We start from the raw sequence: 13914 nt of genomic DNA, 5'->3' as shown, positions 1-13914 counted from the left end.
TTTGGGCAGCTGCTACTGCTGCCCTGACATCTGAAGCCATGTGGCATAGTGATGCGGGGGAATGCCAGAAATGCAGGAGGACTTAGAGTGAGCCGTAAAATGAAATCTACCTGTGACCTGTTAAAAGGAAAGGAAGAATGATCTTAAATCACTATAGGTATGTCTATGCCAGAGCTGGAAGGTGTAAATTCCAACTTGAGGAGACATGCCTGCATTAGCTCCAATTGCACTAGTGTGCTAAAAATAGCAGTGTAGTCACCACAGCGTGAGCTCTAGGAAGGGCTAGCTGCCAGAGTACAAATCTATGGTCTCCAACAAGGTCGTACTTATGGCAGCTCCCCCGCTACGCCTCATCACCCTGTTCCCCACTGTGACTACACTCTAGTTTACCACACTAGCTTGATCAGAGATAATGTGGGTATGTCTCCTCAAGCTGGAATTTACACCTTCCAGCTGTGGTGCAGACATACCTTTAGGGACCCAAGAGTTTGGGTTCTGTTCCTTGCTCTGCATGTATTATCTTGAGCAAATCACTTAATCACTCTCTCCCTCAGTTCCTTATTTCTGAATGGGGATAACTACATCTCAGAGATGTTGCTAAATTAATTAATTGGGGGGGGTCAGATATTATAGTGGTCCATGGAAATTACTTTATATTGCATGACCATAGTCAACCAGCCTTGGTGGGCAATATAGACTAACCAATCAGGGCCCAACTAGCTAACCAATCAGGGCCCAACAAGAAAGGTATGATCCCAAGAGGAGGTGGAATTTAGAACACTGTATCAAAAACACTTAACTCTTAATTAATCCTAAAAATAATACACGCGATCATTTGGAATGAAAGTCTCTGGTGACCAGCTACTTTACATGCTTTGAAGGGTTTAATTTGGGAATTGTCCAGCTATTATAAAAGACTATAATTTTATATCTGGGGCCAAATCCTCAACTGATGTAAACCTGCATAGCTACAGTTCAGTCGGCGGAGCTATGCTGACTTACACCAGCTCTGGCCTATAATAGCTTTTATTTTATTTTTGAAAGTTTCCACCATTTGATCCATATTAATATCATACAGAATAAAGATAGCATTCACAGTAAATCAGAGAGGATTTTTTCTGCATTAGTAAAAGATAGCATAAAATATATTACCCAACATTTTGTTTCAATATGATTTAAGTAAATTTTTTTGACAGTGTATCCCACTTTATTTCCTCCTTCTACTGGGATACCATATCAAATTCAACAAAATGTCCCTTTTAAAATGCATTTTCCCTCTTCCTAGATAGTAATATATTGATGCCTAGGGCCGGCCTATGCAGCATGAAGGACAGGGAGAATGATTACTTGATAATCTGAGGTTACATCTACGCTGGAAAAAAAACAAACAAAAATAAACAAAAAACAAAAATAACAAACCACAACCTGGCAGCGAGTATGAGCCTGAGTCAACAGACTCGGCTCATGGGACTTGGGCTGGAGTCCAGGGTTTGAAACCCGCACAAATAGGAACATCTATACTGCTGCTTTAGCCCCCTAGTGTGAGCCGAGTCAGTTGACCCAGGCTCTGAGACCCACTGGCACAGGTTTTTGTAGTATAGACATACCCTAAGTATGGGCCTTCCTGCAGTCTGACTTGACTTAGCAGACCCTTGTCCCTGCATTGAAATCTTAAAAACAAACAAATAAAAAAAACTTTGAAGTTTGCTCTCACAAACTCAGCAGGTGAATCTACAAGATACCACAATTTTTAGGCTATTTTAATGCCCCCCCTTTCCTAAATGATTTGAGAGTGGGGAAATCTCACTGTCTTTTTGCTCTGTGCAGTTGGGTGGTGGATCTGTTTATATGTCTAAGAGAAAACGGAAGGTTTTTGTATTCACATTTACAGAAGTTTTAATAATACGTTCTATTGTAACAGAATTATTTTCCAGAGCATATGGTGTCGTTGTCAAGCGAGACCAGTGGAGTGATAGGCCACACGCAGATATTACAGGTATGCAGTATTTGCATTAAGATAAACCAATTCACAGCAGAATATCTCAATTTCAGGTGTCTAGTTTGTGTGTACATAGTATTTTGTCACTGACAGAATTGTAGTGACCTATTGGACTAGAGAGATGGCTTGTCGTGAAACATAAAGATAATATTCCCCCACTGATATAACTGCACCTGGAATGATTCAGTTTTGGGGAATTCATTGCCATAAAGATATTGACCAGTTGAAGGGAGTTCAGAAAAGAACAAAATGCAGCAAAAAATGGTTAGGATCAGTTGGGTGGACTAACTTACAAGAAATGGTTGAAAGATTAAAGTAGTGTAGCCTGTCTAAAAGGATGGGAATTCAACAGTCCTGAACTGTTTGAAAGTGGTATATGCAAAAGAAAACAAGGAGTTTGTTAACAAATTATAAATGTTACAACCTTTAAAAATCAGGCCATTTTTCTTTTGCTGCCTAAATATGGATTTCAGAGTCTAACTTTAGGCACCTATGTTTCAAAATGTTTGCCTCTGTGCTAATAGAATTTAGCATCTCTTTATCTCAAAAGTGATCTGATAGTTTGAAAGAAATATTTGACTTATTTTTGTAAACTAAATGATATCTACTAAATACCTGTGTGCAGAGTAAGTTTAAGGCCTATGTACCATTAAGTCACTTAAGTCCTCAAAAATAGTGTTTAGACAGTGAATAGTTTGTATGCTGGCCTTCTGCATAGGGGTCAGTTTTATTCCAAATATGAGATTACAGGTTAATTTGTAAATCAGTCAAAACTGGATAAACCTGTATTTCATGTTACTATTTTTTTTTACATTGTATTGTCTGATTATTTATGTTTGGTTCAATAGGACTTGCTAGACATTAAGTACAGAACACCTTTGTGAATTACAAAGCCATCATGCACATTTCAGCAAAAGCCATTCAGTAGATCATTTACACTATGCCACTCTTTCCTTGGAAACTTTCATTAAGACAAGTTAATGGGCTTGCATTATTATCTGTGACATGCTTGGTCAAGTATCAAGAGAGATGTTAGTTTTAACAACCCAGTTTTGAAATTCTCTTATAGTTTTCTGTGGGTTGAGCTATGTGCAAGTAAAATATTCTCCAGCTATGTGATAAACATTTTTCTTGCCTTTTGTTTATAAGGCAAGAGTAAGAGAAGGCAAGAATTTTGGCTCCTTCCTTTTAACTCAGAGCTAAAATACCTAAAAATGTACTGATTTGTTTTCCTTAGTTATTCTCTATTAGTCATAGAAATGTAGGGGTGAAGGGGACCTCAAGAGGTCATCTAATCCCACCCCCTGCACAAAGGCAGGACCAAGTATACTAGACTATCTCTGACAGGTGTTTTTCCAGTCTGTTCTTAAAAACCTCCAGTGACTGGAGTTCCAGAGCCTCCCTTGGAGGCATATTCTGGTGCTTAGCTATCAGATGTGCATTGATTTGTAAAAATTGTTTCTGGTAGTGCTTCTCAAAGAGTGAGAGGTTTAATCCCTGCCGCCAACAAGAGTTAAGCCTAAAGAAGGCGGTGAAGGGAGTGTGATGCATAGATGGTACATGGATGTGTCATAGTCTACTTTAGGGAGGCACAGTATTTGTGCATACGTTTCTTGGGCATTGAGTGTGGAATCAGTGAGCATAGCTCACGTTCTGGGTTTTCATGAATGTGATCAATTTTAAACATAAAAAATTAATGGAGCAAATGGATTTTAAACCTGAGGCCTTCACGTTAATATTAATAGAATATTCTGATATTTCATTTTTATCTGTTTCTTTGAGAAATTATAGATCTCATAGTATGAATGGATTCATTTATAGTTCACCTATTTCTGGTAATTAAATGTGAAGCTGATGACTTCAAATGTAATTTAAAATCAGATTTTTTTTCACTTGTAAAACCTATTCAGTAGCTTGCACCATAGTTTACTATGGTAACACCCCCCCAACCTTTTCAGTAACAATATATGGATAAAATCTCATGTTGTTAGTTCTTACAAATACTCCCGTTGAGTTAATCATGTGAATAGGATTAGGCCCCATTTGAGCTAATTTGGATAATGGGTGAAATCCTAATCCCATTGAAGTAAATGGTAGTTTTGCTATTGACTTTGATAGGGGCTAAGAGTTCATCTTTTACTTATATGAATAACACTTCTCTGTTCTTGTACTATTCAAAACTTTTGGCTGCAGTGTTTTTTTTGGGACCAGGATTAATTTTTTTCACTCTGAAGAATATTAATTATTTTTGTACTTTGAGAGTAACAATTTCACAATTCTTAGTCTGTAAAATTATCCTGATGATTATGCTTTTCAACTTTTTCTTTAAGGGTAGCTCTATTCTCCCCAAGTCCAATTCTTCAATAGATGCAATTGATATTCAGGTTCAAGTAGGTGTACTTTGAGTTCAGAGTGCAAATCTTCTATTGACTAATTTAGCTGCTTCTTTCTTATTGCCTTTTCAGCAGAATGCAAATACATTAGAAAACACGTGTAGACAGCATATGTACAAGTCATTTTTACAAGCAATGAAACAAAGTATTTTTATCTAAATGTAGAATATATGTTAAAGAACAGGGCACGTTTCCTTTCTAGACAATTAAAATAGTTTTTGTGTGAAGTATATACACAAAAATGATGTTAAAAGAGCATGAAGGCTGCAAAGCACTCAATTCTGGCATGTCTTAACTTTTGAGTACTTGACTTTTCAACCTTAATGTTCTCTTTAATGTAGTTTTGTGTGTGTAATTTCTGAGGTTCTAAAAAACAAACTGAAAAACAGAAAATTAATCCTATGGGAATAGCCACATGGGACATCAGCAGGGTTTGAGCCTTTAGATCCACTTCACAGGCCTTCGCTAGTAGAGCTAATGAAGTTACTGATTCCAACAGTAAGCAGTCATCCTTTGTGGGCTAGCCACTAGAGCAGGATGAAACATACACTTTGCCAGAGGGTTTCACAGCTATTTGCTGACAATAGAGAAATGTTGAGACTCAGGAATCTTGAGGACTCTCCCCTCAAACCTGACTCCTTTTGCCCTGTCCTCTTTTTCCCCCCCTTATCACCCCAGCTCCTTGTCTCATTCCTATTTCTCACTCCTCTGTGCTCCTCACTCCAGTCCCCATCTCCTGCTCTGGGTTCCTCAACAGAGTCTTAGTCTCCTTTATCCCCCATCTTGGCTTTCATTCCCAGTCTCCCTCCTAGGCTCTTTGCCCCAGTCTGTCCCCACTACCTCTTGCTCCTCATTTGATCTTAGTCTCCCCCGCCCTGGCTCCTACATCCAGTCTCCTTGCACATCCAGGCCCAAACTTCCACAGACCTTCCACTCCCAGTCTCTTCTCAACCCACCTCACTTCCTTGTCCCAATCTACTTTCTTCACTGCCCTCCCCACTGCCTTCTGTCCTCTCTGCACTCCAGACAGGCTTCCATACTGCCTGGGCACCAGCAGGGGGAGCATTGAGTGTCAGTCTCCCTGGTCTCAGTTCTGATGCTTGGTGCTGCAGCATCCAGGAGTGGCAATTACAGGGACAATCCTGCTTACCCCTCTGCAACTTGGGGCTGGAGCATGCCCAGTTCAGATGGAATCTGGAAAGTTCACTTGTCAAGTCTCTACTGAGCATGTGTGAGCTGTTTCCCCCCGGCCCCTCTCGAAGGTTTATAAACGGAGGTAGCTGGGAGTTATTTGACAAAACATTTGTTTTCAGAAAATTCTGCTTTGTCAGAACCTAAACTTTTTGTGGAAAAGTTTCTCAGGGGATGGGGAGAGAGATGATTAGCTAAAAGCCAAGTGGATAGGACACTCACCTGGAATGTAGGAGACCCAGGTTCAAGTCTGAATCAGCCAGAGCAGCAACTTTCACATCCCATGTCACTGTTCACCAGAATGTTAGCTTTTTGGGGTGTCTTTCTGGTTTTTCATAAATGTTTTTGACAGGGTTTGGTTTTGCCTCAATGCAGAATGGGAAAACTTCTTTCCACCCAACTCTGTTATAACCTGGCCAAATCTGGGCTGGTTTTCCATGGCAACAGCAACGGTGACTTCCTGCCAAATTTCACTTCCTTGCTCCAAAGAATGAAGGCATTATAACTTTGCAACAAACATGGTGAAATGGTTTTAAGATGGGCAAACCAATATATTTTTCCATAACCTTGTACGGCGAAATTGATGAACTACTTTTGCAGAAATGTTCCAAAAATATTCCCCCTGAGGCAGATGCCCAGCATGGAAAATTTCAGCATGGATAGGTAAAGTTTGGCAAAGTTTGAAGCAACTGAACATTAGGCAACGTCACCTGTTTACTGTGCTACCAGCTCTGCCTAAGCCCAAAATGTTTTTTTTCAATTAGTAATTTTCAAAGACATTTCCAAAATATCCCCACAACTTATATGCTAAATGTGCACATACAGGTCTGTCGCAACTTATGCGCATTTAACATGTGCGATTTCAGCTTTACGCTTTATGCTTTAGGGCTGGAGTCCGGGGGGCGTGGCCTCAAGCGGAAGAGGCGTGGCCTCAAGATTTAAAGGTCCCAGGGCCTTTAAATCACTCAGGGGGCTCCCAGCTGCAGATGTGGCTGGTAGCCCCTGTGGCGAACTAAAGGGCCCGATGCTCCAGCCACCGTGGAGCTCCGGGCCCTTTAAATGCCAGCCCCAGCCCGGCTGCCAAAGCTGCAGGTGGGATTTAAAGGGCTCCTCTGGGCTCCCCACCATGGCGGGAAGCCCGGAGGAACCCTTTAAATGCTGCCCCAGCCCTCCCTTCCTTTCCACACAGGAGGGGAAGGTGGTTCTGACCTGACTGCCTAGAAAACATTGTGCATAGTCCAGGCCCATGGTGTGGAGATTGCCACAAAAAAACCACATCCTGAAATAACCATCATAGAAAACAATAATTTTATTTCAATATTTATTGTTGTGTGTGTTTGTGAGGGTGTAAAGATGTGGGAATGAAGGGTATTGCATGACAGAATAAATGTAATATTGCTTCAGAACATGAGTTTCTGATGCACAATTTGCTGCAGAGTGCATAAAGTTACGTCTGCTTAAGACTTTGCAGGATCATGGTTATTGTGTATCAGACAAATTACTATGTTAGTAGGAGAACATACCATATATACTCGATCATAAGCCGGTTTGTTTATAAGCTGACCCACCCAAGATGGATAAGTAAAAATGGAAATTTTTTATGACCCATTCAGAAGCCGACCCTATAATTCGGGGTCAGCAAACTTTGGCTCCTGGGCCATCAGGATAAGCCGCTGGTGGGCCGAGACAGTTTGTCTACCTCGACTGTCTGCAGGCATGGAGGTAAACCTAAGTAAACAAAGTGTCCCGGCCTGCCAGTGGCTTACCCTGATGGGCCAGGATAGCAACTGGTGGGGAAATTTGGGGTGGGAGGAGAAGCTGGGGGTCACAGTAGTAACCCCAAAGGACTCCAAGATGAGAGATTTATATGAGGGGAAATGGACTGAGAACCCCTGGCCTGGAGCTGAATCTGTTTCTTGGGTTGAATTAGGAAGTGTTCCAGTATCTGATACAATTTCTTGGGCATTCTGTCAAATTTTCAAAAGGCATGATATATTCCTTTAGAAAATTCAATACAAACAGCAAAGGCAATGCATTGAACTAACAAGGAATGCTCTTTATGGAATATATGTACATTTATCTGTCTATTAAAGGCCAATTCCCTCATAATAAATGGTGTTTGCTTCTCTGTGGCTTCAATGTTTGTATAACTATAGTGTCACATTGGCACAGAACGTTGTGGTAACATACTGTGTAGATATCTGCGAACTATCCTAGGGAATAACAAATTTTTACCTTGTCAAGGACTTGGAATATTTCTGTCTAACGTATTTGCAAAATAATACAGCTAATTTTTTTTTCTCTAGGAGGAAGGCTTTTCTCCTGAGGGTTTGAAATTTAACTTTAAGGGTCACTTTATGTGTACTTTAATTTTCAGTCATTGCTCAAAGTGTGCATGTTTGGATTTTTGTGTGGTAGAGAGAGAGAGGGATTGTGTATATAAGTGGTGATATGCTCCCTCACCCCCAAATGATGGCATGTGCCTACCTCTTATAAACTTGTTTCCTTTCCAGTGGTTTTTTAGCTGGCAGGAGTTAGAATTGGGAGATATGGCATTAACCCACCAGTTCTAAAAACAGAACAAAAATAAACAAAATACTCTAGAGCATTATTTTTAATTTAAACTTACAAACTACTGCCATGAATATCTATCTGAACTCTTTAAGTTTTGTAGAAGGCTGTTCTTTCTTTCAGGATGCAAGAACTTAGGTTTTATATTTTATATAGTGTTATTTATTGCCTTCTCTAAATTTCTGATGGATCTTTGAAGGATTAACCTCCTCCTTTAGTTACCAGAAAGTTGTTCAGTGTCTTTTATGCTGTTGTAAGAAGATCGTCCCACTGTTTTGAGGCACGTGTATAATTTTCCATTTTTGAAGTGTGTATTTTCACCATTTAAACATTTAAAATTTTACTATAATGTTGGCAAAACTGTTGAATAGTATGTCAATAGAAGAGAAAGCTGGCTTCAGGTGGGAAATACATATGCAATATTTTGTTTCAGATGTTCCTAAGTTCCAGCACATATCCTGAAATTCATGGTTATTTGCATGCAAAGGAGCAAGGGAAGAAATCATCATGGAAAAAATTATACTTTCTTTTGAGAAGATCTGGCCTATATTTTTCCACTAAAGGGGCATCAAAGGTAAGACTAAAATATGACGGAGAACAATAAGCATAGGGCAAGCGTGTATTTTCATTTGCAGTAGTTTTAACCTATTTTTATTTCAATCCATGGTAATTAAAGGAAAAAACCTTGCTCCCCAATTTCCTGTTCAAATGTTCATTCTAAGGATAAAACGTGATTGGTGGGAGTAAAGATATGTAAGAACAAGGCTTCAGAATAAATTAGAATTTCTTGTATAAACCTAAGTACTCTGGCCTAACAAGTCTGGTTCATTCCAAATATATTAATTTAAATTCATTTTTCAGTCAGGCAACACCAGAGCTCTTTAAAAATAAATTCTGCATTTCAGATCTACTGGTTAAGAATTCTGAAGGGTGAGAACATAAGCAAATGTTAACTGTTGTTCCTGAATGTACCATTTGGACCTGTCTTTCAGAGCATTTATTTATTTTTAAGCAAATGAAAGGAGAAAATTTTTAGAGCACCTCAATTTTTATCATGACCCTCTGTATCCATACCTCCTCCCCGCTTTACTTGTTCATTTTTTTTGTCTATAATGGAAGCATAACTATTGACACCTCTGTTAAACAGGGTGCTTTGGAGATGAGAACTTTTATGTAACCCACTTAGAATAAAGATTTTGTTAGTCTGAACAACACAGATTTGTGTTAGCTGTCAAAGTATTTCCACAGCTGTCCTCATTTAACTGAGGACACAAAGAAGCAAACAAAAGAAACTTGACTGGTTTCAACTTGGGGAAAGGAATTAATATTTAGAATGGGACTGGACAGTAATTGCTAAAATATGTTTTCTTGCTTCTGATGATGTGTTTTAAACAAGGGAATTAAAAATAAACTGCAAAGTGACTTCAAAAGTTACATTTTAAGATGTAATGAATCATTAAGCATTATGGCTTATAGCTCATGTATGTTTTTCCAGAAATCAGTTAATTGGTGCTACATATTTTTCTCACAGAAAACTGAAAGTTTGCTTTTTGGCTTTGTCTAGTTTTGGGCATTTTCCTCTGCTTCAGCAGGTAGAATGTTCAGTGGCCTTTTTCTGGATATCTTCAGTCAGTTCAACTTCTCCTGTCACAGTATCAGAAAGGCTGCCATTTGGAACAAGATAAGAGCTTCAGATGAGTGTAGTTATTAGTATTTAAAGAGGCTGTCTGGCTAAAAGGGGAAGCGCTCAGTGTTTCTCTCCCTGAAGATGTTCTGTGTAACTTACTCTTTTTATTATACTTTTCCTAACTTACTGTTAATTTCCTTTTAAAGGTAAATTGCAAGTTTAATTTTTGTAAACTTCCTCAAGCAATGTGTGTGGTATTTTTATTTACAAGTGGAATGCTATTATTGTGTCTTGGGGCACATGCGCAGAATGCAATTTAAGACGGCTATACAGTCCATCCCTCCTTCCCTCCCCCCCCACAAAAGGAACAAGCAGCTCCCTTCAAAACAAACAATTCCTCCACCCAGCCTCTTCACAAGGAAATCCTGGATGACAAGATAATCATCACATTATGCAGTCAAGTTTGTGTTTTTAAAATGGAGTAAAAATTCCTATTTCTCTAAAAGTACGTGTCAAGTTGGTGTGACATTTCACACCAGGTTAGTTTTTATACCCTTTTAATTTTCTATGTAGTGTGGTTTTGGTTTCTCCTCATGCATTTTTAATAGTTAGGATTTAGGCTCCACCTGAATGTTTGTTTTTTTTCTTGCAAGGTTTGCTTTTCACTGTTGAGTGATATCTCAAAAACTACTATCTATCAACACAAAGATTGTTAGGAAGTTAGGACTTGAGGCGATACTATGCAACAATTTTAAATTTTTGATTGAGGGCCATTTTTTGGCCATTGTTCACATTATATATGAAAATTTATGCATTGTGCACAAACCTTATTGATGGAGGCTAGGTGCAAACTAACCTGATTAATAGGGTTGGGTGCATGCAAATCTGATTGGATCAGATGTATATAAGACTCATAGATGGAAAGCACATAACTTGATTGATGGTAAGGGCCTAGGCACATGCAACCCTGAGTGGTTGATAGGGATGTATTTTTAGCATAGGTATATCTATTTTTTTGAAATATGGATTGTAGTGTATTTCCAGGAGAGAGATTTATCATGCATTTAAATAATTTACTGTATAAATATTTATATTTTTCTGTTTTTCATATAGTTAGTTATTATTTCCTTCATTGGTTTATAATAAAGTAAAAAGGGCTAATTGTTTTATATTGCTTTTCCTTTCAGGAACCAAGGCATCTGCAGTTTTTCTGTGAATTCAGCAGTAGTGATATGTATATGTCTTTGGCAGGCAAAAAGATGTCTGGAACACCAGCAAACTATGGATTCTGCTTTAAGGTACAGGCTTAATATTTTGATAAATATATGCTAAAGCAAGCCACAGTTCTTAGGTAAACTTAAGTTTCGATAAGATTTTAAAAAAAGATTCAGCTGTCTATTATAAAATAGGAGAATTAGTGGCTTTTATTTCAACAGGTATTATCTGCAAGATATGCATTAATGCTAAACAATGTGCTGTGGCCTTCTAGCCTAACAAAGCAGGAGGAGCCAAAGACCTGAAGCAGCTTTGTGCAGATGATGAGCAGAGTAGGACTTGCTGGATGACAGCAATTAGATTACTTAAGGTAAAATCTTCTGTGAAGTTAATTTCTTGCTAGTAATTCACTATGTTAAATGCTTTTACATTCTGAAATTGAGAAGCAAGGGTTACTTGTAGGTTTCAGTGTAATAAAAATCCTTAATTTTGTACACTGTGGGCTCTTTTTGACTTCTCCCAATAAAGAAGATAGACACTGAATTTCCAGTACAATAGAAAAAGCTGGCACTGCTGCTACTGGTGCTGTCCCTGATTATCATGCAAGAACTTATTTGAGTGGTAGAAGAGGCTGCTTTTAGTGGCAAAGTAGGCAGAATGGGTCATATGGTGCCTATAAATGGCTAGAATTGAACATACATGTAAGTTATTTCTTAAGAAAATGAAAACTGTAGCCATTTACTCATTCTGGCCAACTTTTTGTGTTTTTGAGGGAGCAAAATTTACACATTACAGTTTTGTACTTAGAGAATTCTCTTTAAATATAGTGTCAGAAAACCATAATGACAAATATATTCCTATTGTCTGTGCAGGCGGTTCTATTTTTAAATTAATGTAATTAAGCTAATAAAAGTCCAAATCTTTCTAAATGAAATTCATTGTATAGTATTCAGGAGCTCCTGTATAATTTTTATTTAATACTTCAAGGTGGTACTACTAAAATCCCCGTAACAAACTTATAGTGATAAGGTATATTATTTTTTTGGTTTTAGTATGGAATGCAGCTGTATCAGAATTACATGCAACCATATCAAGGTAGAGGTGGCTGCAGTTCTCTTTCTATATCACCTATGGTATGTACTGTAATAACTTAATGAGCAAGTAAACTACTTAAAATGGAACCTATGGCAGAAGCAATGTAATCTGTGTCTGTGATCCTAGAAATGTTTATGCGTGTGCTTAACTTTAAGCGTGTGAGCACTTACCAAAACCTTTCGGAACAATGGTCAGCTGCCCTTATTGGCATTGGAGCTGGAGGTTGAGCCAGTCAGGAAGCGCTTACTGATTCCATGCACTTCCACTGTGTCTCTTTCTGTGCCAAGTGCTCTTGGTGCAGGAGAGAATTTAGCCCTGTATTTGCACCATGCTTGAGCTAAGGAATATTAAGCAATTCACCACTTTTGTATAGAGAAACCAATCAGTCCAGCAGCACTCTTGAAAAAGGACTAATATATATGATTAAATGGAGATTGAATATGCAGAATATTCTCACAGAAAGCAGTTAATTTCTCACATCCCTGAATCATAATTCACAGCAGTTACAGCAATGCAGATCCCATTCTCTAAACTCCCCTTTTATCCAAATATCGCCTTTTATCCGGTCCTTGTTTGCACCTTTTGTAAACGTTTAAGCAGATTGTAATTCATTGGCCCGATCTTCTGCTCAGGATGTGGCCCCAGGATTTGAAGTTATTCAGGTGTGATCTCTGATGAAGTAATTGTAATTAAATGTTTTTGATAGGAGTAGGCTTTCCTAATACCTATTATTGAAATCTCTTCTGCTCTGAGTTCTAAAGTAATCTTTCTAGGGTTGTAACCAAATAGGACTATTTTAAGGCTACATATTTTTGGTTAGGAAGCTTTAACTGCACAGGCATGTCTTTTGTGCTCTACACATTGCTTCAGATTAGAGAAGGATAGGGGTTTTTCTATTTATTTATATCCCAGTGCCCACCAATGGTTGCTGTGGAGCTACTGTACTTAGGTTTATAAATTGAGCTTGGTACTAAGTGCCTAAGATACAAGTGCTTGTGCTAACTTTGCGTCTTCCTTGTCCATGAATCCATGTTTACTCAGTTACATGAAACATTAAATTACTTTCCCCTTGCAAACCTGACCCTCCGAATATTTTATACAAGAACTTGCATTTACTGTTTTTATGCTCTTTCATAACAGCCGGGAGTTTAACAGAAAGCACTGAAGTAGATCTTACAATCAGGGAAGGCGTACAAACTAACATTACTCAATTCCTCTTAGCAGTCCCACAAAAACTTCTACTGGAAGTTTAGACTGTGAAGCCTAGTGTACAGTCACACATACCCCAAGTATTTAGCAATTTTGGTTGAATTTAAATGGCATGGGGGGGCAGGGCCAGCTTTAGGAAGTGCGGGGCCCAATTCGAACATTTTCGGTGGGGCCCCGGCAGGGATGACTTAAAAAAAAAAAAGCCTTTCATTTCTTAGCAACCGGTTCCCTATAAAAAGTTCTGATTTAAGGGATGTGCCACAGTATGTGTTTTTTGTACCAATAGAGTTACCATACATCCGTATTTTCCCAGGAGGAATTTTTAAAATTTAGCCTGACATGTCCGGGGAAAATACGGATGTATGTTAACCCTACCTAAAGTTCTTTTTTAAAAAGATGGGCCTGAACTAGAAATGAGCTCTGTTTCAGATGTGTGGGTCCCTGCCACTCCCTGGGTGGTGCTAAGGTGACCAGATGTCTCCATTTATAGGGAAAATCCCGATAATTTTTTTTTGGGGGGGGTCTTTTTCTTATATAGGATCCTATTACCCCCCCCGTCCCGATTTTTCACACTTGCTGTCTGGTCACCCTAGGGTGTGCACATGTGTGGGTCC

At 38.7% G+C, this 13914-nt stretch overlaps 1 protein-coding gene across 7 annotated transcripts in view; it reads left to right on the top strand.

Moving 5' to 3' along the window:
- The window catches only part of GRB14 (growth factor receptor bound protein 14), a 128768-nt gene that overhangs the window by 100481 nt on the left and 14373 nt on the right, over window positions 1-13914 (top strand). For all 7 annotated transcript variants that reach the window (XM_045032932.1, XM_045032933.1, XM_045032934.1 and 4 more), the window contains 5 exons: window positions 1922-1996; window positions 8588-8728; window positions 10969-11079; window positions 11271-11366; window positions 12049-12129. In XM_045032932.1, the coding sequence (XP_044888867.1) occupies window positions 1922-1996; window positions 8588-8728; window positions 10969-11079; window positions 11271-11366; window positions 12049-12129 (504 nt within the window). The remainder of the gene's footprint in view (window positions 1-1921; window positions 1997-8587; window positions 8729-10968; window positions 11080-11270; window positions 11367-12048; window positions 12130-13914) is intronic.

The sequence above is a fragment of the Mauremys mutica genome, chromosome 10 (assembly GCF_020497125.1).
Source record: "Mauremys mutica isolate MM-2020 ecotype Southern chromosome 10, ASM2049712v1, whole genome shotgun sequence".
In the NCBI taxonomy this organism is placed as follows: domain Eukaryota; kingdom Metazoa; phylum Chordata; order Testudines; family Geoemydidae; genus Mauremys; species Mauremys mutica.
This window is presented reverse-complemented; position numbering and strand designations above follow the sequence as displayed.